Here is a 21,014-nt window from a genome sequence, read left to right on the forward strand (position 1 = left end):
TAATTTAATTAGACGAATATATTATATTATATAAGATTTCTTACTAATTTCTAACTTATGTAAGACTCTGGATTTCTAATTTCTCAAACACAATGAACGTATTTATATCTAATATATTGTTTTAGATTCCACGAGTCGCTGTGGCAATTACAAAACAGACCGGACTACAAAGTCTCCAGGGAGTTACTAATGGTTGCATTACAGAATCTTCAGTATATCCTTGTGAAAGCCTCGGACAATGGCGAATTTACAAAAACCACGTACGTATAATTAAAAAAATAATCACTTCATGGAGAGAATAAAATAAATTACAATAAAATAAATTACGTTTATTTTGCATTATCAATTTCGGTATTTAATAATTCTCGGCAATAAAAATTTGAAAATAAAAAACAAAAAAAATCCTAGTACATATATACAATGAGAGAAAGTGATAAAAATTTTTGTGATAACGTTCACTATTTTACATATGTCGTTCAGACTCTTGGAGGCATCCCTTGACGCCGCCGTCCTGACGCCCACGCACTCGCCACCGTTGGCGATCGGAGTGGAAATCTGCCAATGCCCTTTGGAATACAACGGCACATCCTGCCAGGATCCCAGCATTGGCTTCTACAGGTGGTACAAGAACACCACTGCCACGTCCACCATCGTGATTGATCTTGTCGGACAAGCCAGACGCTGCCAGTGTAATGGGAGATCCGATGTGTGCGACAGAGAGACGGGATATTGCTTGGTAAGCATTACTTTAACATTTTCCTATAAGTATACGCTATTCATGGAGATGATAGCGCGACAGGAAGTGTGGTAAGGGACAAGTAGTACAAGGAGATGAGTTGAAGTTGGTACAAGATAAATTTCTTATTGAAGATTCTTCGAATCTGCATCGTTTGCAGGCATATTTTCGAAATAATTGCATACATACTATTTACATATTAATTAGTATAATTAAATTATGTTTAATTATACTAATAGTAAGCTTACTTTGTACTTTTTTCTAATGATAAATATGTCCTGATGTTTTTTATAATGAAGTTTAAAAGAAATCGGGATTATTTAATCCTGTCAACGATTTTTTCATAGTTATATGTGAAAATACATAAATAAATATTTTAGATTTTACACACACACACACACACATATGAATAAGCTTTGAATAATTTTTTATATATTGAAAAAATATTGAAAATTCTTGTGTTACAGAACTGCCAAGAAAATACGGTTGGTGCACACTGCAATGTTTGCGCTGACAGTTTCTACGGTCACCCGGAATTTGGGGGCTGCAAGCCGTGTCCTTGCCCACAGGTCGACAAAAGATTTTCAAGTACTTGCGTAATTCGTGCAAACAATGAACCCATTTGTCACTGCAAGCCAGGTATGTGAACAAGGATATAAAAAAAGAAAAAAATTTTATCTTACTTCAAATCTTAAAAGAACAAATCGCGCGAGAATGTTTAATAAATACTTTCAATTTTAAGATCTTAAATATTAGTTATCTACGAATCTATTATATTATAATAGATTAATGTTTCTATTTTTTTTTATACGTTGTTTGTCGCAGGTTACATTGGTAGAAAATGCGAACGTTGCGCCTACGGCTATTACGGCTCTCCTGGTCTCCCGGATGGCAAGTGCGTTCCGTGCGCTTGCAACTTGGCAGGAAGTTTGAGCGACACCTGCGACGGCGAGACAGGACAGTGCAAGTGCAAGTCCGGTTCTACGGGCAGGGATTGTTCCCAGTGCACGGCATATCGTCACGTTTACATAAATGACGTTTGCACTTGTAAGTTTATTGACTACTACAGAACTTTATCACGTTAATGTTTTATAAACCTAGAAATATGAAAGTTGCGTAAAATGTTGTTGAGGTGTTATTTTATCAATTTTTGATAATATAACTGTTATAAATGTACACTTATCGTTTTATTATATTACGCTATATTGTCGTGTTTAGCGTGCAATGACAATTGCACAGGAATTTTACTCGATACCGTCGCAACGCTGTCCGACAAGTTGGCTGCAGGAACGAGTCACATAGGAGACGGATATATTCCACCTCCGTGGGAAGAATTAACGTATATCGATTCCATCGTCACCGCACATCTCAAAGAATTGGAACTACAGACTCGTCTGCAGCAAAGAATGAAGAATGTACCTTGGCAAGAATATAAGAAACTTGCGGAAGATGTTGAAGTTATGTTAAGAAACGTATGTAATTGTAATATTACTGGATTTAATATTGTAATGATATGATTCAAATGTTATGCGATTTTTTCTTATAAGTTATTTCACATATCTTTTTGTATTTCTAACTTGCAGATGAGTAAGTGTGCAAACTATGCCGATACCTTGAAGATCAAGAGTGGCGACTTGAAAAATAATATTTTTACCGGAAAGATCATGCTTAATAATATAAAAAAAGACATAGAAGGTATTATTTCATTTTAATTATTACTGAAAAATTGCATCGTAATAGAAATACTCTTTTAATGCAATTTTTTCCAATTGCGCAGATACGACTTTGGAACTCAATCAATACAGTAATGACAACAGGAGAATAGAAATCAAGAAGGCCTTAAAAACGGGAAAGATGATCTTGAATCATCTGAAATCTGTCAATATAGCCCAGAAAGTCGTGGTGGTGGAAAATTTCCTTGAGTAAGTATATTATTCTTTTTAGTTAAATAAAAAATTTTAATAAATATGTTAAACGATGTCTTTTATTAATAGTGCCGTTACCAAATACGTGGCATGGTTAAACTCTCTTTACGACGTAACTGAGCCCTTATCAGCCGCTCAGGACGATGCTAAAGATTACGAGATAAAATTGGATGACATGAGAACAGTCGTAGAAAACACCATGGAAACGCTATTTAGCTACGATGGTTTGTACAATCATATCAACAAGACATTCATTGAAACTAAGAATCAGTGTACTCGTATCGAAATGTTACACGATGGAACAAACGAATCGATAACCGACGGAAAGAAACTCATTGATGAGGCTCTCAGTTTGCTCGACGCGGGGAACAACATTCAAGTACGTAAATATTTTCATGATTTTAAAAATAATTTATAATAATGATATAAAATTATGAACGGAAAAAATCAATGCGCCGATAGAGAAAATATCTTCGATAATAAACAATTGCATATTTTTAATTCATTAATATGTTTGTCGATTTTTAGGATCAGTCGGACTGGCGAGATAAACTGGCGAACTCAACGCAGGAACTCACTATGAAGGAGGAACACCAATACCAACTAAATTACGAGTACGCCAAGAAATATGTGGCGCCGGCGGTGCAACACGCGAAAAATCTGTCCAGTTACGTCGACCAGTACGTCAGGTAAGGTTGCGCCCATAGCATAATTAATTCGATCGATGCCTCGCATTTTAAATCTAAAATGTTATCGAATGAAGCAACACGACAATTCGATAAAGTCTACCTTTCTGTCGAGCAGCCTCTTTGCCGAGACGCGTGACATTGCGGCGAGTCCTTTGAAAGCCAGCCAGGCCTACAAGAACATTGTCGACGGTCTGCAAACGGCGAAAATTACCGCGATGGCAGCCAAGGAAATTATCGAAGAAGTGCATGGAAAGGTAAGAAACGATATCTAAGGATAGATATGTGATACTTTTAAATCCTAAAGTTTTATGAGATACCTTTCTCATTTTTCTTGATCAAATCAAATTTTGTCGATTGAAGCCAATATGCATTGAGAAATCTCTTTTTATTTTTTATGGAATTTATTACATAATAAAATTTGTGTTATAATTTGATGATTTTAGTATTTATTAATATAATTTAATGATGTTCAGTATTTATTAATTTATTATCGCACCACTTCTTATCGCGGGAAATAAAATTCGACGAAATGCAGTTGTTAGATTTATAGGATTAGAAACATATATCTCGATAAAAAGAAAAATTAAAATTTAGATAAAATATTTTGGAATAAAGATTTACTTTAGAAGAGTTTAGATTATGTTTAGAAAATAATAAATATTAATTATATATTTTTCTTCTTTCGAATTCTGATTTTCTGTTTTTAATCACGTAGTAATAAAATTTTGAGAGTTGGCTATAAATGTAATATAGATGCTTTCTCAAGGCTTTCCCCCCTTCGGGACAGAAATCGCTACTGAACAATGCCAAGGAAATATTAGACAAATCTTCACAGCAGTGGAAAACAGCGAAAGAGCACGATAAACTTATCAAGAATGCAAACACCGAATTGGAGACTCAGAAGCAAGCTGTGCTCGTGCTGAAGAATACATTGAACAGCACTGGCATAAACGACAATGAGATAAATGTGAAATTACGAGAGCTGCAGAGCAATAGCAAAAAATGTAAATCTGTATTTTACAATCTATTCAATAATATTAAAAACTTCAAGAAAGCAATGTTTGCCGTATTATAAAAGAAATTTCAAATAACAATGTTGTATTAACAAAAATCTTTTTATCAGTGCATGAGGATCTAGTGAATATCTTGGAGAAGAACGACAAAGTAACGAAGTCTGCAAGTGATACGCAACGATTGATCGACGATTACAAACATGGCATCGCCGACAGACTGAAGCCGAAATTACAGGATTTAAAACGCGAAGGCGATTCAAAGATTAGCTTGGCTAGTGAAAAATGTAACGTTTTGTTTGACTTAATTATTAATTAAATAATTTTAGAAATATTTGTGTAAAGATAAAAAAATAGTGCCATGAAAATATATGGATTTTAGTGTCAGAGACAATGAGCAATATTAAGACAGCCGATGCTAAGCTGATAAGCTTGTCCAATGCTGTGATGAAACGAAAAGCCGTCTTTGACAAGTGGAATGATACATTAGCCACAAAATTGCAGAATCTCAAAGATAAAATTGCAGAGGCCCGAAACACCGCTGACGGGGTAATTATAATTCATTATTTCACTTGTTTGAATAATTTATAATAATAATACAAATTAAAATAAGATCGATTCTACGTAAATTATTTTATTATCATATTGCTAGATACTATGCCATGCGAGTCTTGGATTTGCTAAATTTTTAATTAATAAGAACTAATAGATAATAATGAAATAATTAATATGATAATATTAAAATAACGTATCATTACTTTAGATTCGCGTCTCTATGAGATCGGAGGAGGGTAAGGAATGTATCCGTTCGTACAGACCGACGATGTTACAACCTTCAGCAACGACATCGATCGTGATGACATTCGCGCTTCCAACTGCGCGTAAAGAAGGTTCTCTGTTTTATTTGCCCAGCGGAATTAATGTACGTGCTATAATAACACAATATATTAATCTATCAATTCAAATAAGATGAAAATTATGATATATGTAATGTTCCAAAACTTTTTTTAATTTCCTGCAGGATGATTTCGTTGCTTTAGAAATAGTTGATAGAAGAGTGCGATTTTTGTGGAACGTCGGTGGTGGTACAGGTGTTTTGACGCATCCTGAAGTTCTCGAAAGTGGCGATTTGCAGAATGACAGATTTTGGTATCGGATCGAGGCTGAAAGGTAGAGAACAATTATCAGGCAAATTATTTGGCGTCATAAAAATTAGTTAACGGATCATTAAGTGATGCCTCACAACATTAATTTCAAATAATCAAAATAATCAAATGTTTTTTGGCAACTTCAGAACTCGACACACAGGCAAGCTGAGCGTGCATAGACAGACGTCGACATCCGGAAAGTATCTTCCCGTTATTAATTCGACCAACCCCGAGTACGGTCGTTTCGACGTTCTACCTGCAGATCGAGTGTGGATAGGAGGTATTCCCAAATCGCAGAGAAGGCCGACGAAATTGATGGCTACCAACGGACTTCCGGGCTGTATTCATCAGGTGATCCTCGACGGAAGACATATCGGTCTCTGGAATTTCGTTACGACCGCGCCAGATAGGGCTTGCAAACCTTGCGTTGAAGGGTAATTTGCTGTGAAAGCTATTAATTCAATTTCTCTTTAACATTTACGTCTATCCTAATTAAATTAAATTAAATTAAATTAAATTAAATTAAATTAAATTAAATTAAATAGATTTTATACTATTGACATTTTCATACATGCAAACATAAATTATCTTCAGTAATTTAATTATGTAAAATATAATCGTTCGTTTTGTAGAGTGGAAGATGCCAGAGATGATATAGCTTACAGTTTCAACGGCGAGGGATATGCCGTGAGGAAAAGAGTCTCGTCTGGTCCGTACAATAAATATATGTTCGGAGTCTCAATCAGTTTTCGGACATATGATGAAAATGCATTGCTCTTTCTGGCCATCAACAAAGATGTATGAATGTATTTAAATTTAATTTATGTATACGTAACATAATATAATCCACCGTTTAATTTTTGAAACTTCTTACTTTTGTTATAAGCAGAATCAGCACATCATGATCTTCCTGCGGGAAGGCAGGGTGATCCTCCACGTCGGCTACGGTGGGAACGTCAGTATGGAAATGTCCTCGACATACAAGTACAACACCGGCAATTGGACGAAGGTGGACGCCTTTCGACAGTATCAAGTTCGCAAGAACATCGAGAAGTGCAGTCTGAGCATCGGGGGCGATAACGACAAGCGAATCGGTGCACCCACGCCTCAACCCAAGAAGGAAGACATTCCAGACTTGGCGCAAGCCAAGTATTACATCGGCGGGCTGCCGCCGAGCTTCCGCGCCGAAAAGCTGATGTTGCCCTCGCAGGTGTCGTTCCTCGGATGCATGGCTAATATCGTAGTGCAGGAAGGCTACGATCCAATGGCCGAACAGTATTACGGGGTGGAGCCCAGTTGTAATAATAAAGTGAGCTGTCTTCTGTTTTGCATAATAATCAAACTAAAAGAGAGTAAAAAATTGTACAAATTTTTGTCTAAGATACTTAAAATAAATTCATTTCTATTCGTGCTTCTTTAGAAGATATCTTCCGAGTTATTATAATTTAATGTAAACTGGTTTTATTTTGTTAATGAATTTATATTTAATTTATATATATTTTTTTAATACAGCCATTGAGGATTGTCGGATTTTATGGAGACGGATATCTCGAGCATTCCGCATTCACTTTGCGAAAAATTTATTCCGTGCTGAGTTTTTCCTTCAGAACCATGCAAGAGGCAGCTATGCTGCTTCTCTCCACGTTCGAGGGTCATGAAGACAGAATGAGTGACAACCTTAAAGAAGAAGCAAAAGTAAGGCTTCATTAATATCATTCGGTTTCTCTTGTGAAAAAAATTGTAGTTTAGAATAAAATTCTATTTATAACAAAATTTATTCGCACATTACAGATTGTCAAGAAAACGTTTCTGATTTTTTTTTCAGAGAGACAGCTATTACTCTGTTTGCATACTCAATGGACAAGTGCAAGTTCGCGTGAATGCCGGCAAAGGCGAGCTGGTTCTCCAATCGAACAACACCTTCAACGATGGAAGGTATCACTCAGTCACCGTCATTAAGAAGAGGAAAGAGATAGAGTTGAGGATCGATGATGCATATCAGACCGTAGGAAGATTACCTACCAGTATCGCGATCAAAGCGCCCGATTCTAACGGAGGACTCTTTTTTGGTGGACTACCAGCTCTCATCAATAACACCAAGATGGTCGCTACGAATACACCGCTTTACGGTGCTATCAAGGATGCAATTTTCAATGACGAGTAAGTCTCAGAAAGTTAAATCCAATTAAATTTTATTTGTAATTATTTAAAAGATAATTATTAATAAATCATTGAAAACTTGGCACGATTATGACAACAAACAAGATCTTTATCAACTGTTACATTTGATTATAAAATATTATCATTTTACTTTATTGTAGCATTTTAAAAATAATATATGTATTATGTGATTTGATTTAATTGATTCCAGAATCCTTCGATTCGACGATGCCGTTAATTTCGATCACGCTTTAATCGGTCGTCCGGGACCGAGTATGGGAAAGGACACGCCGAGTTACGCACCCTCGGCATCGTTGTCCCGAGGAATGTCCACGCAACCGGAAGGATGTCAGAAGGTGCCTTATTATTCGCTGGAACCGGGCGCTCTGAAATTTGGCGACAAGCCGCACAGTCACACGCAACTCTATCTCAATTTTAAGAAATTTTGGGAAAAGAAGTACACAATAGAATTTGACTTTAGAACGTACTATCCCAATGGGCTACTCTTCATCACTCCGGTAAGGAAGTTTGGTCATGTGTGTAATTATTAGTTAATTATTAATTTTATTTAAAACTAAATTTATATTTAATAAATTTTTTATCAAAGTACACAATTTATGAGAGTTTCCCGCTCTTATTTTTTTTTATTCATGGTTGTCTCTTATAATTTCACTAATTTATACATTTTACAGGGCCTGAGATTGAAACATTATCTGATGATGGTCATTCGAGACGGACAGCTGCTTCTGCTAATAAAGGGCAAACCGAAAAAGGAGATGCTGCTTAAAACGCCATTCAACGATGGCAATTGGCATCACGTCGTCATCAGTCATGATGAGAGAAAACTTACTCTACTGGTAGATACCCAAACACCACGTATCATTAAAGTACCGAGGAGAATCGGTTTGGCATCCATGATGTATATTGGTGGCCTTCCGGACGGTGGGACGCCCATCCCAGAGAAAGTAGTTGTCAAACTGGAGACTCTAAAGGGTTGTATTAGAGGCTTGAAAGTCAACGGAAACGTCTACGACATGGTAGGCTCCACCAGCAGAGCCTTTAACGTCGGCCAGTGCTTCCCGAGCGTCGAGAGCGGAGCATATTTCCAGGACGAGGCGTACGCCGTTTATCGTGAGTTGTGAAATTATTGATAAATATAATGGACTGTAGCGACATGAAAATTATTAAAGAATATTTATATATATTAAATTTAAGATAATATAAATCTCTATAATATACATTTCTAATATCTTAAATTTAATCTTTAGAATATCTTGATGCTTCATTGCACATTCTTTCAGAGAATAATTTCGAGCTGGGCGCCGTGCTTGAACTCCAACTGGAATTCAGAACGTCGGAACTGTCCGGAGTATTGCTGTCGATTAGCGCACCCGGTGGCTCGCCCTCTCTGTCGCTGGAGCTCAACAACGGTCGGGTGATCATGTCGGGCGATCTGGGCGACCGCAATCCATTATACGTAGAGCAACGATTCGCAAGTCCTTACGCGATCTGCGACAATCGATGGCATAGAATCCAGGCCGTGTACAATGACGAGGAGCTGGCGCTCAAGGTGGACGAGCTGGATCAGAAATACGGTCTGCCCACAAACGTCAATTATCATTTCATGAGCTCTACCGCCTCCGGCCCGTTATATATAGGCGGTATACCAGGTAAATAAGTATCGATTGCGTATGGCGTTCAATCACGTATTTAATACGCACCTATCCAACCTGTATGATAAACGAACATGGATTCATTGCTTCCAGCATCCGCTCAGAAAGGCTCGTTGATAACGCGGGACCACTTCAATGGATGCATCAGGAATGTGATGATAGGAGGGGAGAGACGAGACTGGACGGACATGGCCGAGCTGCACAACATTCATCTGAGCTCTTGCCCGGTTCAATGATAGCGAAACGTGAAAACACAGAGACAATTGCCTCGACGATCAGCATTTTTTTTTTTATATATAATTCCAAAGACTGCTCGAGGAGTTCGCGGTCGCACCGGGATTAACGTGCCATATATTCGCAGACGACGATTTCTTTAAGACGTAAGACTTTAATAAAGCCAAAAGATGCTAAATCGTTTCGTTAGGCTAAAGATTGTAACTTAAAGGAAAAAAAAGAAGAGAGAGAAAGAAACCGTACGCGTCGGTCTCGCCACAGATGTAAATGATGGCACGTACGAGCAATTTTGTCGTATGTACGCGTGCGAAACGCGTAGGTATTTACGCGCAAATAGCGAGAAAAAAGCCACTGCCATATAGTTTAATTACTCGTCGCAAAACAATTTGTGTACATCAGTATTTAAAAGCCATTATTTATTATTGTTAACGTAGATCCAATCTCGTGATCGTCGCGTCGACGATAGAGTAAAACGCGAATTATACGTTTTATACTTTTATAGCAAATAGATTCTTCGTATGGAGCTCGATATGTACATTGTGGGAAATCGATCTTAGATCTAAAGATTTCGAAGAAAAAAAAAAAACGTACAAGTGCCCTGTAAAAATAAGAGAAGTGTCCTTTAATCATGCACACAGAGTGAGAGATATGTTCGAAGAACATGATGAATATTTTTAATATTTAATATTCTCTCTCTCGATACACCCACACATTCTCACGTTGAACTGTAATATATTATACATATGCAAAAATGAAATTAACAAATGGCGCATCCGTTATTATGTATAAAATATATATATATATATATATATATATACGCACACACACAAGAGAACTACGGCTGTCATCTGTACTTTGTTCTAAAATCTCTACAGACTTTTCGAAAGTCATAAACATTATAAAAAAACTTGGTACAATTTCATCTTTTTTTTCAAAACAAAGATTAAACACCAAAAGTTAAAGAATTATGATTTAAAAAGAGAGGAAGACAAAAGATAAAATCTTATGATTTTTAGCTATTCATTTTGTTTAAATAGGAATTTGAATAAAATTGCACTCTTACAGATATGTATTAAAACTTTTCGCCAAAACAAAACAAAAAGTACAAACATGCAATTTAAGTTTGAATTAATGATTAAGATCAGCTTTGCCCTGCTTCGCAGAAGAATAAAGAGTCTATTACATGACACATGCACATACACATAAGTGGGTTATTAAATTTTATTTAGATGACATTCGCTGCGAAGAGATGCTAACAGTAAATTATGACCCAAATCTTACATGATGTACTGAATAAATATACATATCGTCGAGTAGGTAGGTATACGTTTCGTTTTTTTATATGTATATAAAAACATAATATATTTACAGACACGCGCGTGCGGCGCGGATATAGGAGAACTGATTCGCCTTGACGTGTTGAAATTTCTTGCGACAATAAAAATCGGCAATTATATATATATTTACGTAACGATATAATTGTTTATTATTATTATTAGTAAGCGCGATTAAATCACGGCGTACAAATTTCCGTCGCGCCGCAATTTTTGCAATTGTGTCTCTCTCTCTCTCTGCCTTCCTTCGTCCCCTTTTTCGTCTTCGTTCAATTATCCCATCTGTCTCTAGCGCCACGTTTTTTTTTCCATCAGCTCACTAATAATATCTATTTTTCGAAAAATAATATTAAGCATAAAAGAGCGATCATTGAGAAATCTCTCGTAACGTCGTAACTTTGTATGTAATCAATCCCATCTCCATAAGCCATTATTTTCATTGGCTCTTAAAGATTAGTGACTATATATATATATATATTTGTTTATCGCAATCATATCTATCTCTTTCTCTCTCTCCTCAAACATCATCACCACATGGACTTACCGCAATTTACACTCCATTTCAAAAAGATCTTATTCTTTTTCTTCTTTTTTATGGCGCGTACCTCACGTTCGATATTGTCAGGTCGGACTGTTTCTGAATCTAAGATTCTCTATCTGATAATTCTCTTTCTCTCGCTTCATAATATTCGGGTAGATTTACAATAGACAGGAATATAAGAGCAGTGAACTTCTTTCTCGGTTACTGTAATCTCGACGGAGTTTAATCTCATAAATCCCTCGTGTTACACGATGATTAAAAAGTGGGACGAATAAAGCCAGATTGACTGGCATCCCATACGAATTGAAAATACATACTCTTCAACATCGAAATTCGATATGTCGCGTATTTGTGTCCTTAATAATCCTGTGTTACGTTTCGTTACGCCGTCGCGGAATATGGAGGGTCTACCTATGCTCGGATACGCTTATTCCGGCCGAGTCGAAGACTTATCGTACAAAATGATCAGAGAACAATATTTGGATAGATCCCGTCCCGTGATGGACGAAAATATCCGGAGCGAAAATAATCGTACAAAAACGAGATAGACCCCCGATATTGTCGTATAAAATGTCTACTTTAAGTCTACCTATCCCTAGTCCCCTCTCTCTCCTCTCATTGTTTTTACACCAACGTCGAAAACGACGTTGAAAGAAATATATAGATATCCATTCAGTGAGAATAGGAAGCCGATGCCAGTCCCACGCGAAAGGCGAACGTCGAATTTATATGGCACAATAAATATAGTATAGTTCTTCCGATAAATTAACATCATCCACATACACACAAATCTGTTCGTTCGGACTGACTGAAGTTTCGCTTAGAGATGGCGGGATATCCATGAGAAAATTCAATACAGGTTTGAGGCTGTCAATTCGTTAAATGTCTTTACGCACTTAGTCCAATATTACAATGTTCATAACATAAGGTTTCCTTTTTATACTTCCGGAGGAAAGTGGAATATTGACTCTCGAGATAATCAATTTTCGCAAAAAATCGCGAGGTTTCATTAATTTGAAAAAGTTCTATCGATAAAATTCGCAGTTTTAACACGGCGAGCCATTTCATCCACCTTCCCTTTACAAGACGATGAAGAACACGATCGAAGCGCAACTAGGGAAAGCAAACGTTTCTTTCCCCGCAGCCCGTCCGCGAGGCAACAATATACTTATGCAAAAACATCCATCTTTTATACACAATGATAACTATCTAATCTTTCGACGAAACACATCATTCGCTTTGGCGTAAACTAATACATGCCTTGCACAGCGTTTGTCGCTCGCAGAAACGATAATGTCGCAAACATCATCATCCTTACAAGAAAACACATTCGCTAATTAAGCAAGAAACTTATTCACTTACATGAGCTGTCCGTTCGTACCCACCACGTTGCAAAATCATTTCTTCTCTCGCAAAAAAGAAAAGAGGAGGGACACCATAAGAATCGCGCTACGCGTTACAATCGTCAACAGTCGCGAGAAAATCGCATAGAAATACGCAGCATGAGAAATCATTAATTCAATCGTCTTCCATTCGTTTGAGAGCCGCGACGAGCATTCTGCCGATATCATATTTCAACTGGTAAAATATAACAAACGAGTATCAAAAAGCAATATCTCCCAATTAAAAAAAAAAGATACATATAAAAATATAAAAAAGAAATGAAATTTTTCTGGTAGAGATGCATCGCGGCGAATTATACACAGAGAGCGCGGAGAAATAAAAAACGAAGTGAGCGATTTGCATGTAAAATTAATGATCCCTCATATTCGCATAGTTTTACCTTATACTCTTTAAAAAGTTTCAAACGCTCTAGAGAATATAATATAATCGTTCAATAATTTAAACCCCTAGCTTAGACGAAGAATGAAAAAAAAAAAAAAGACCTGTGCGCAAATCGCATTATCCACATACACACACACATAAACACATACATACATGCGCGCAAGAATAGGCGCCTTCTCTTTTTCTCGCTCTGCTTCGCAGAATAAATTTAGGAAAAAAATTACTTAAAAAAAAAAAACATGCAAATATTCAGTACAGTCGCACGCCCACACAGTCGCAACACGGCGATTTACACGATTACAAGACGGTTACACATGTCGAGTTAGTCCGCAAAATCGGAGGAAGGGTGTATTTAAAAGGGGGTATATTGTATACAACACAAATCATTCTTATATATAAGTAGATACTGGTAAATTTTTATGACACAGTGATTGATGCTGACGTTCTTAACAAAAGATAGAAAACATAGAAACAAGAAAGGAAAAAAAAGCGCAACAGTTTATCTAACAACGCTCCCCCCTCGTCCATCCTTCCCTTTTTTTTTCAGAAGCGACGTCGTGCGAATCACGAGAGATGGGCGAATTTACGCATCGATGTGATGATTTCTTTATCGGGGTCAGCACCGATCAATTGTCCTTATAAAATTGACTAAGAAACGCAATGTATTCGCATTAATTTAATATGGGCCTGTATTAAAATAGTAACTATGAACAACAGAGGGCACGGTAGCGTAATGTTAAGTGTGTGACCACTTGTGTAAAACTATATGACGAGTGGTATGTCCTTCTTGTTCGGTAAGTTCACCTTTTTCCCTTGCCAGAGGCTGTTGTGTATCGTAAAGGCATCTATGGTCACCGTCAGATGCTTCGTGTGAACTTGCGAAAAACATTTTCCGCTGGAATTATATCTACAAGAAAAGAACAGAGGATCAACACTGAGATAACACCGAGAGGAATTTATAGTATGCATAGAGCTAGCTAAAAAGTAGAATCGAAGAAAAATTAATCAATAGAGATTTTTTTTAAATTATCAAGGAAATGTTGTATCACTCAAGCTTACTTGAAAAATTTGTCGAACATGTTATCGATGACTTGTTTGGGCCCAGTACCGTACAGCTTGGCTACTTCTTCCCGTTCGGGACAGTACGAGTAGAGAGCGCGGAATTGGCAGCCGGCATCTCGAAACAGGATGAGAAAGTGTTTGCTCTCGGATCGACTGATCTCCTCTAGGACTCTCGATTTAGCTTCCCTGTTCACCGTACCAGGGAAGACGCAGTATTCCACGGCGTTCAGCATTATGTTGCGATTTGACTTGGCTATCGGCAGTTTATATAATCTCGGACCTATTGTGAGATTTATCAGTTAATTCTTTAGCTCTTATATAAATATATGACTTAGTAACTTAATTAAGAATTGTCAAAATAGTGCGAGTGTGCTGAACGATAGTATAAAATATATACTCATTGATTTACCGTTGTAATCCATCATTGAACTAGGCGTGCTGCTAATATCGCTACTGCCATCGTCGTAGATCCTCTTCTTCGACGTCATCAGGGCGGGTGGTAGCGAGCCGGGGCCGGAGGGTGACGTCAAATGCCTCATGCTGCCTATACCTGGACTGGCGGCGCGTCTCGGTGGCGTCGATCTGCCCAAGCCGCTGTCCGAATCTATATGTCGACACATCATACCATCTTGATCATTACTCGCACCTACAAACGCACCCTCCGTATGTAAGGATAGAGATCTCAACGAGGCGAGGCGAACATGTAATACTTTTCATGAAGACGAATAGAAGACGATATTAATTATAATCTTTCTGTGATTGCATATAGATTTGTCAGCCACAAGCAATCAGAAGAAAGATTTTTGCTTTTTTAATAATAATAGTTAGCCACCGCTCCAAAGAACGTATTAGTCACTTGTTACAGGTGTACGAAGCATCTATCTTTTCGCAATTTTATCTTTTTATAAAAAAATTATTTCTAGAGTAAATATATTTTATTATATTGATAAGAGGGTCGGAAACATTATGTATCTATCAGTCCATTAAACTGCTGACTGTACTAGAATGAGTCTAATGTATATAATGAAAATTTTTAACATGTACTAATAATAGAAACTATGAGTTTTTTGATTAATGCTAATGTGATTTACCAACCAAGTGCTATTCGTTCTAACGGTTTAATCCGTGAGCTATGCGAAAAAACGTTCGATCGATTATTGACTTTGAAAAATGGGTATACAGCAAATTCATTCGCACTTAGAACACGAGAGACACAAGGTGAGTCTCAATCACACGGATTAAACATCGTGTTTGCGATGAATATGCTATTCAACCTCGTCACCATGATACCTGGAAATAAAAACAGCGAAGGGATACAAAGTGGAGTATCGAAGGCGGGATGATGGGATAAACCAGGACACCTAGATATATGAATCGGGAAGGTTATCGTATAGACGGATACCACAACCATTGACAGAATAAATCTGAAAAGAACATCGATCGATAAGATATACCCACAACCAGCTATACATCAAGCCCAAAACAAGCCTTCAATCGAATCATCTCTACGCGGCAACAGCAGCAGCAGCAGCGAAAATGAGTTGTCCTAAGAAAATGACAAAGTTCCGCCTCGACGAAGCCGGCCAGGAAATGGAGAAGCATTTTACGCAAATCAATAATAATAAATCGTATATCGCTCGCGAAAAGAAAAACAACAAGATTCCTTTCGTTGTGAAGCCAGGTCGGGGGAACTTTGCGTTAACACTAAAAAGGAAAAGAAAGATGAAAAATGCTGATTGACGTGCGTGTATGAATCGTTTAGGTACCACTGTCACCTGTGCACTCCAGCCTGTCACCATCATGCCACTACGTATACGTGTGTGCGTGTGAGTGCGCGTGTGCTATTTTGCCTACGAGAAAACGGAGGGACGGTGTGATAATAATACATATATTATAATATATATATATACACGGGACACATTGAGACTGTTGCACGATATAGAAGGGAGAGATCGAACGTATTTCCAAGTCACTGTGGTGCTTCTTACCGCACAAATTCATCAGGGAATTAGACTTTCTCCCCTTAAAGTTTTGGTAAGTCTGGTATTTAGGCCTGCCTCTAACCTGTTGTTGAGACTCCTGCGCATCTGCAATAACGCAATGTTTGCCTTGTTACACTCAAAACGCCATGTACAAAAGAAAGAGATTGAATAAATTGGGAAAGTGATGCTTCAATCGTATGCATCTTGTAGGGAAAGGGAAGCGAGCAGGGAAAAAAAGGAAGAAGGAAGGAGCTGAATCTAACTACAAGTCATGTCCGCAGGGGGTACACATCGAGAGAACTGAAGTGGCCGGTGCAGTTTTTGGTGCAGAACAACTGGTTGCGTTCCAACTGAAAGAGATGTTCACTACGAAGGCGCTACTTGTCGAATTAAAAATAAAAATAACAAAAAAAAGGATGAAAAAAAAAACACAAAAAGAGAAACGCAGTCATACCCGCAACGTGTCGCGATCTTATTCGATCGCTCGTAGAAGTCTAATCAAAGGCTAATCAAATGTCTGAACACACATTCATCGTAAGATTCTGATAGCTCTGCCCATACCAATGTGTGTGATACATCCTGCAATGAGTCTACTTTTGTTCAAGCCAAACAACGTTTAAAAAACGAGAACAATCGTACAGAGAGAGCCTGCGGCATTCCCGCGGTTAAATCGTTATAGGCAACATCGAACCCACCTCTAGAAGTCTTGTAAGAGCCACGTCGGCCGAGCTGATTCACGCTGCGACAAGGCGATGAGCCTCTACCATCATCAGGCGAATCTACGGAAGATACTAAAAAAAACGGGGTATCTCTATTACAATTGGTTTTAACTCAGTGTGGAGTTTTTATACTACTTATAAATCTATAAATATATATTAAATAATTCATATACATCCGCTATACATTTTACATCGAATTACAAATATCAGAAAACAAGATAAATAGCATGCCTAATTAAAAAACAAATGCAATAAAATAAACGTGTCTTTATGAGAAAATATATTGTGAACTGTATAATTTGTTTTTCAAGATTAATTACTTTTCTTCAATAAAAAAAAAAAAAAAATTATTTTTAAAAATAAATTATATTGTCATCAAATTTAAATAAATATCTTTTCCAAATTTTTTTCACATATAATTAATATATAATATATGAATATACGAAATATATTTTGTTCTATATATTTATATTTATTCGCAGATAATATTATCCTCCTTTTTCTTTTTTCATATATATAGCAATTAAATAGATCTTACTTAATTTCGCAGATATTTTTGTATGTAAAATTTTTGAAAAAAAAAAGAAAATAGAAAAATTTGCAGGTTGTGTACTGTATTAGATATAAATGCAGTGAGAGACAGAGAAAGAGAGAGTGTGTGTAGTGCATACCCCTGAGACTGCCGCCCCGATAAAGAGGGCCGGAACAACGTCGGTCATCGAGATGAGCAGCAGTGAGACTATCCTGTGAGCCCCGGTAGTAGTCTCGCCTCATCGTCGGGGAGGTCAGCGACGCTACAGTAAGTGTGTTAGTGCAAAACAAAAATCGGCTCGGTATTTTCTGTACTATTCTAGTTTGGCACTTAGATCGTGACCGTGCAATCAATCGGCGCATGTTCTCTATTAGCTCATCGAACGATCTAGTGATCTATAATCGACGCGATGATGAACTAGTATAGACGAGAAAATTCGGAGCTCGTGAATATGTGATTGGGTGAAAATTCGTAAAAGAAAAAAAAAATCAATTGCAACAGAAAAAAAAACAATTAATACAGCAAGAGTGACATCACTAAGATTACGGAAGAAGGAAACGGCTCTGATTGTAAAAAATCTTCGCCATGCAACGAATAAATGCAAATTACAGTACAACATCGAGGAGACTGTTGCTATTAGAATATTATAACGAGGAAATGCATTTGTGGCACAACCAATTTGTAAAAAGATCCATCTTCTTGGTGATTAATGCAGAAATAGAAATTTTAGTTTTTCGCAGACGAGAGAAAAGATAAGTATTTGTAAGAAAAACTTTTCTTTTTCATTTTACTTTTTTTCTACTTTTTAACAGAATTCTACTAATACAACAAATCTTTTAATTTTTTGCACTTTTGCTTATGTAATCCCCAAGAAGTATCGATCATTGTAACAGATTATTCATTTTCTGTAAGTGATGACTTGCAACAGCAGTCTCTCACCTGTACTCAAATTAGAAGAGGAACCCTTCTTTCCGCGACTAGGTGTAAGAGCCCCGGAGTCCAACACTGTACCAGCGTCTCCGTGAATCGTTTTGGGCCGTGGTCGAGCGGTTCCAGTCTTGCTACGTAATTTTGCTGGATTTATCGCGTTGAGGAGCTCCTTATCGATTACTTTACCCTAAGAAAAAACGATCAAAAAACAGTTTACAACCATATAAATAAAGCATTATATACTTATATATACATTATATAATTATTATATAAATTTAATATATTAAAAATGTTAAAATAATATATAAAATTTACTGAGAATATAAAAACTGGCAATGTCAAATCCCTCTATATATGTTTGTCAATTGTTTATACAATTATCACACACTCACTTCTCTCTCCGCTTCTTCTATCGCCTTCTTCACTTTATGATGTTCCAAGATAGCGGCTCGCCTCTGTCGTTCTTCCTCTTTTTTACGAGCTCTCTCCTCTGCCTTGAGTTTCTCTTGTTCCCTACGTGCTTGGGCCTCCATTTCCTTTCTTTCTTTCATTTCCTCCTGTCTTTGTCTTCTCTGCAGCGACATTAGCATTATCCTCTCTTTCTTTTTCTCCATTTCGTCCATAGAGTTCTATAGAAAGATTCGATTAAAAGCATCTTATACACAAAAATTTTATAAGAGTTAAAAAAATGAAGACTGCGCAACTATATGGAGAGAGTTTATTATTATTGTTTGAATGTAATCAATATTAATGTAATTCACATACTGGATCGGGATTTGTAAGTTGATTCCCAATCACCAGACCAACTCCGGAAGCATGTCGTCCTTCTGTGCTGCCATCGCGCTGTTTCTCCCTTTGCCGTTCCCTCTCTATTTCTCTCTTAAGCTCTCTGTCTCTCATTTCTTGCCTCTGCTGTTCCCTTTCTTCGGCTTGCCGCAATCTCTCCCGTTCTAATTCTCGCTGAGCTTCCACTTGCTTATGCTTTTCAACTACGCTAACAGGAGGCGATTCAGAACGCATAAAGTCCTCGTGCTCGATATAAGACGACACACTTCGTTCCTGAAGAAATAATCAATTGTTTTTTAGAAATATTTATACATAAATATTACATAGCATGTGATAATTCACTTTATCTCTACCAAATCTACCATATTCTTCATCCCGGATATCGAGGACTTAGCATCAAAATTTAAATTTGCAATCTATTTTACTCCATTCATTTTTGAAATAGATATTTTATCTCCTTGGAAAGCAAAAATTGAAATACATTTTCCTAATAACTTTGAACTTTTCAAGGATACATCACAAATGAATATCCATATAAAAAAAGAATAACGTAAAAGAAAGGTAAATAAAAACTAAGAATGTTGAGATTCGATTGTAACAAGAAAACGCTTACCTTCTTCGGGGACATTCTTTTCACCCTAAGAGTCGGCTTCGGCTTCTTGGGAGCGTCATTATCGAAGGAAATATAGAATCCTTTCTCAGCGTCCGTAGAATCGAGAGGCGTGACGTCCGGAGTGGCTGAACGCGACGAAATCGTTTCCCTTAGAGACGGATGAGGTTGGAAGGAATTTTGCGATATCGCGGGTCTGGTTGGCGACGGTATTCTATACGTACGACTACCAGACGTGATGTTCAAGCCTCGAATACCTTGCGCGATATCGTCATCATTACCTTAAAAGAAAAAAAGATTTTTATATGTATCTTCTCTTAGATTAATATAAAAGAAGAGATAGTAAAGAAAGATATAATTGCAAAATAAAATACGGGTAAATGTCAGAGAATATATATATATATTTAATTACCAATAAAAGATATATTCTGTGGCTTCATATCATCGGCAGGAGGAGCTGGTACAGGAGTGTGCAAAGCAGTAACCTGCCTCTTTTCCGTTGGACTTTCGCATGAGATCGGGATGTGATGTACAGTTGATCTTTTCGGCTCGGGACTTTCACTAATTAACTGACTTATTCGATGAACCTAAAGTAACAGAAAGATATACACTGAAAAAACGCAATATATTATCGCAGCATTATTTTCTTGTATAATTCAATAATCGTTTCCTTTCGTTCATAAATATCTGATGGACACATAAACGAGTCTAGACGAACCTCGCGAAAACATTCGCGTGAAGTTGCGATGGTCGACGACGAGCAAAAGAAATACATGTTATTTAAATGTAGAAATCACTTCGAGAGAGAAGGTTGTAAATCCGAGCCGCAGCGCAACCGCATATACCTGCCGATGTGGGTAGTGTCTGCCATGTTGGGTGTCAAGAACAAGTGTCTATAAACGTGCATTACATCATCGACTGATTCGCATGCGTATACGTATAACACTCAGCTACTCGGGCCGAGCCTTCGTATTGAGGTGACCAAATCGAGTCGATGATCAACATATACATCGTGAGCGCTCGGCAATAACTTTTCACTCACGCTGCGTAATCGCTGCTGAGTGCGACGTTCAGTCTCGCCCCGTTTTTTTATCTTTTGTAATAAAATGATGCATGTATGCGTGCATTGTATGCAGAGAAGCTATTGGTACAAATATA

The 21,014-nt window shown here is 37.2% G+C and overlaps 2 protein-coding genes across 10 annotated transcripts in view; one reads left to right on the top strand and one right to left on the bottom strand.

The window, feature by feature from the left end:
- The window catches only part of LOC126854192 (laminin subunit alpha-1), a 189,155-nt gene extending 177,368 nt beyond the window's left edge, over positions 1 to 11,787 (top strand). For both annotated transcript variants that reach the window (XM_050600641.1, XM_050600642.1), the window contains 24 exons: positions 126 to 260; positions 481 to 736; positions 1,204 to 1,375; positions 1,562 to 1,783; positions 1,955 to 2,208; positions 2,320 to 2,431; positions 2,514 to 2,658; positions 2,731 to 3,040; positions 3,190 to 3,350; positions 3,466 to 3,604; positions 4,117 to 4,354; positions 4,474 to 4,647; positions 4,743 to 4,909; positions 5,124 to 5,282; positions 5,382 to 5,530; positions 5,655 to 5,942; positions 6,141 to 6,306; positions 6,398 to 6,817; positions 7,021 to 7,203; positions 7,334 to 7,668; positions 7,880 to 8,186; positions 8,361 to 8,799; positions 8,970 to 9,338; positions 9,435 to 11,787. In XM_050600641.1, the coding sequence (XP_050456598.1) occupies positions 126 to 260; positions 481 to 736; positions 1,204 to 1,375; positions 1,562 to 1,783; positions 1,955 to 2,208; positions 2,320 to 2,431; positions 2,514 to 2,658; positions 2,731 to 3,040; positions 3,190 to 3,350; positions 3,466 to 3,604; positions 4,117 to 4,354; positions 4,474 to 4,647; positions 4,743 to 4,909; positions 5,124 to 5,282; positions 5,382 to 5,530; positions 5,655 to 5,942; positions 6,141 to 6,306; positions 6,398 to 6,817; positions 7,021 to 7,203; positions 7,334 to 7,668; positions 7,880 to 8,186; positions 8,361 to 8,799; positions 8,970 to 9,338; positions 9,435 to 9,577 (5,443 nt within the window). In that variant the 3' untranslated portion in view covers positions 9,578 to 11,787. The remainder of the gene's footprint in view (positions 1 to 125; positions 261 to 480; positions 737 to 1,203; positions 1,376 to 1,561; positions 1,784 to 1,954; positions 2,209 to 2,319; positions 2,432 to 2,513; positions 2,659 to 2,730; positions 3,041 to 3,189; positions 3,351 to 3,465; positions 3,605 to 4,116; positions 4,355 to 4,473; positions 4,648 to 4,742; positions 4,910 to 5,123; positions 5,283 to 5,381; positions 5,531 to 5,654; positions 5,943 to 6,140; positions 6,307 to 6,397; positions 6,818 to 7,020; positions 7,204 to 7,333; positions 7,669 to 7,879; positions 8,187 to 8,360; positions 8,800 to 8,969; positions 9,339 to 9,434) is intronic.
- LOC126854195 (patronin) overlaps positions 10,779 to 21,014 on the bottom strand; it is a 71,868-nt gene continuing 61,632 nt past the window's right edge. For 4 of the 8 annotated variants that reach the window (XM_050600648.1, XM_050600650.1, XM_050600646.1 and 1 more), the window contains 11 exons: positions 20,269 to 20,443; positions 19,860 to 20,137; positions 19,226 to 19,519; positions 18,853 to 19,089; positions 18,470 to 18,647; positions 17,670 to 17,792; positions 16,975 to 17,070; positions 16,286 to 16,384; positions 14,707 to 14,901; positions 14,295 to 14,577; positions 10,779 to 14,142 (listed from right to left, as the gene is read on the bottom strand). In XM_050600648.1, coding sequence (XP_050456605.1) covers positions 13,998 to 14,142; positions 14,295 to 14,577; positions 14,707 to 14,901; positions 16,286 to 16,384; positions 16,975 to 17,070; positions 17,670 to 17,792; positions 18,470 to 18,647; positions 18,853 to 19,089; positions 19,226 to 19,519; positions 19,860 to 20,137; positions 20,269 to 20,443 — 2,103 coding nt within the window. In that variant the 3' untranslated portion in view covers positions 10,779 to 13,997. The remainder of the gene's footprint in view (positions 14,143 to 14,294; positions 14,578 to 14,706; positions 14,902 to 16,285; positions 16,385 to 16,974; positions 17,071 to 17,669; positions 17,793 to 18,469; positions 18,648 to 18,852; positions 19,090 to 19,225; positions 19,520 to 19,859; positions 20,138 to 20,268; positions 20,444 to 21,014) is intronic. The other 4 variants (XM_050600649.1, XM_050600647.1, XM_050600651.1 and 1 more) reach the window with 4 other exon arrangements.

Source organism: Cataglyphis hispanica, chromosome 13, assembly GCF_021464435.1.
Source record: "Cataglyphis hispanica isolate Lineage 1 chromosome 13, ULB_Chis1_1.0, whole genome shotgun sequence".
Classification (NCBI taxonomy): Eukaryota; Metazoa; Arthropoda; class Insecta; order Hymenoptera; family Formicidae; genus Cataglyphis; species Cataglyphis hispanica.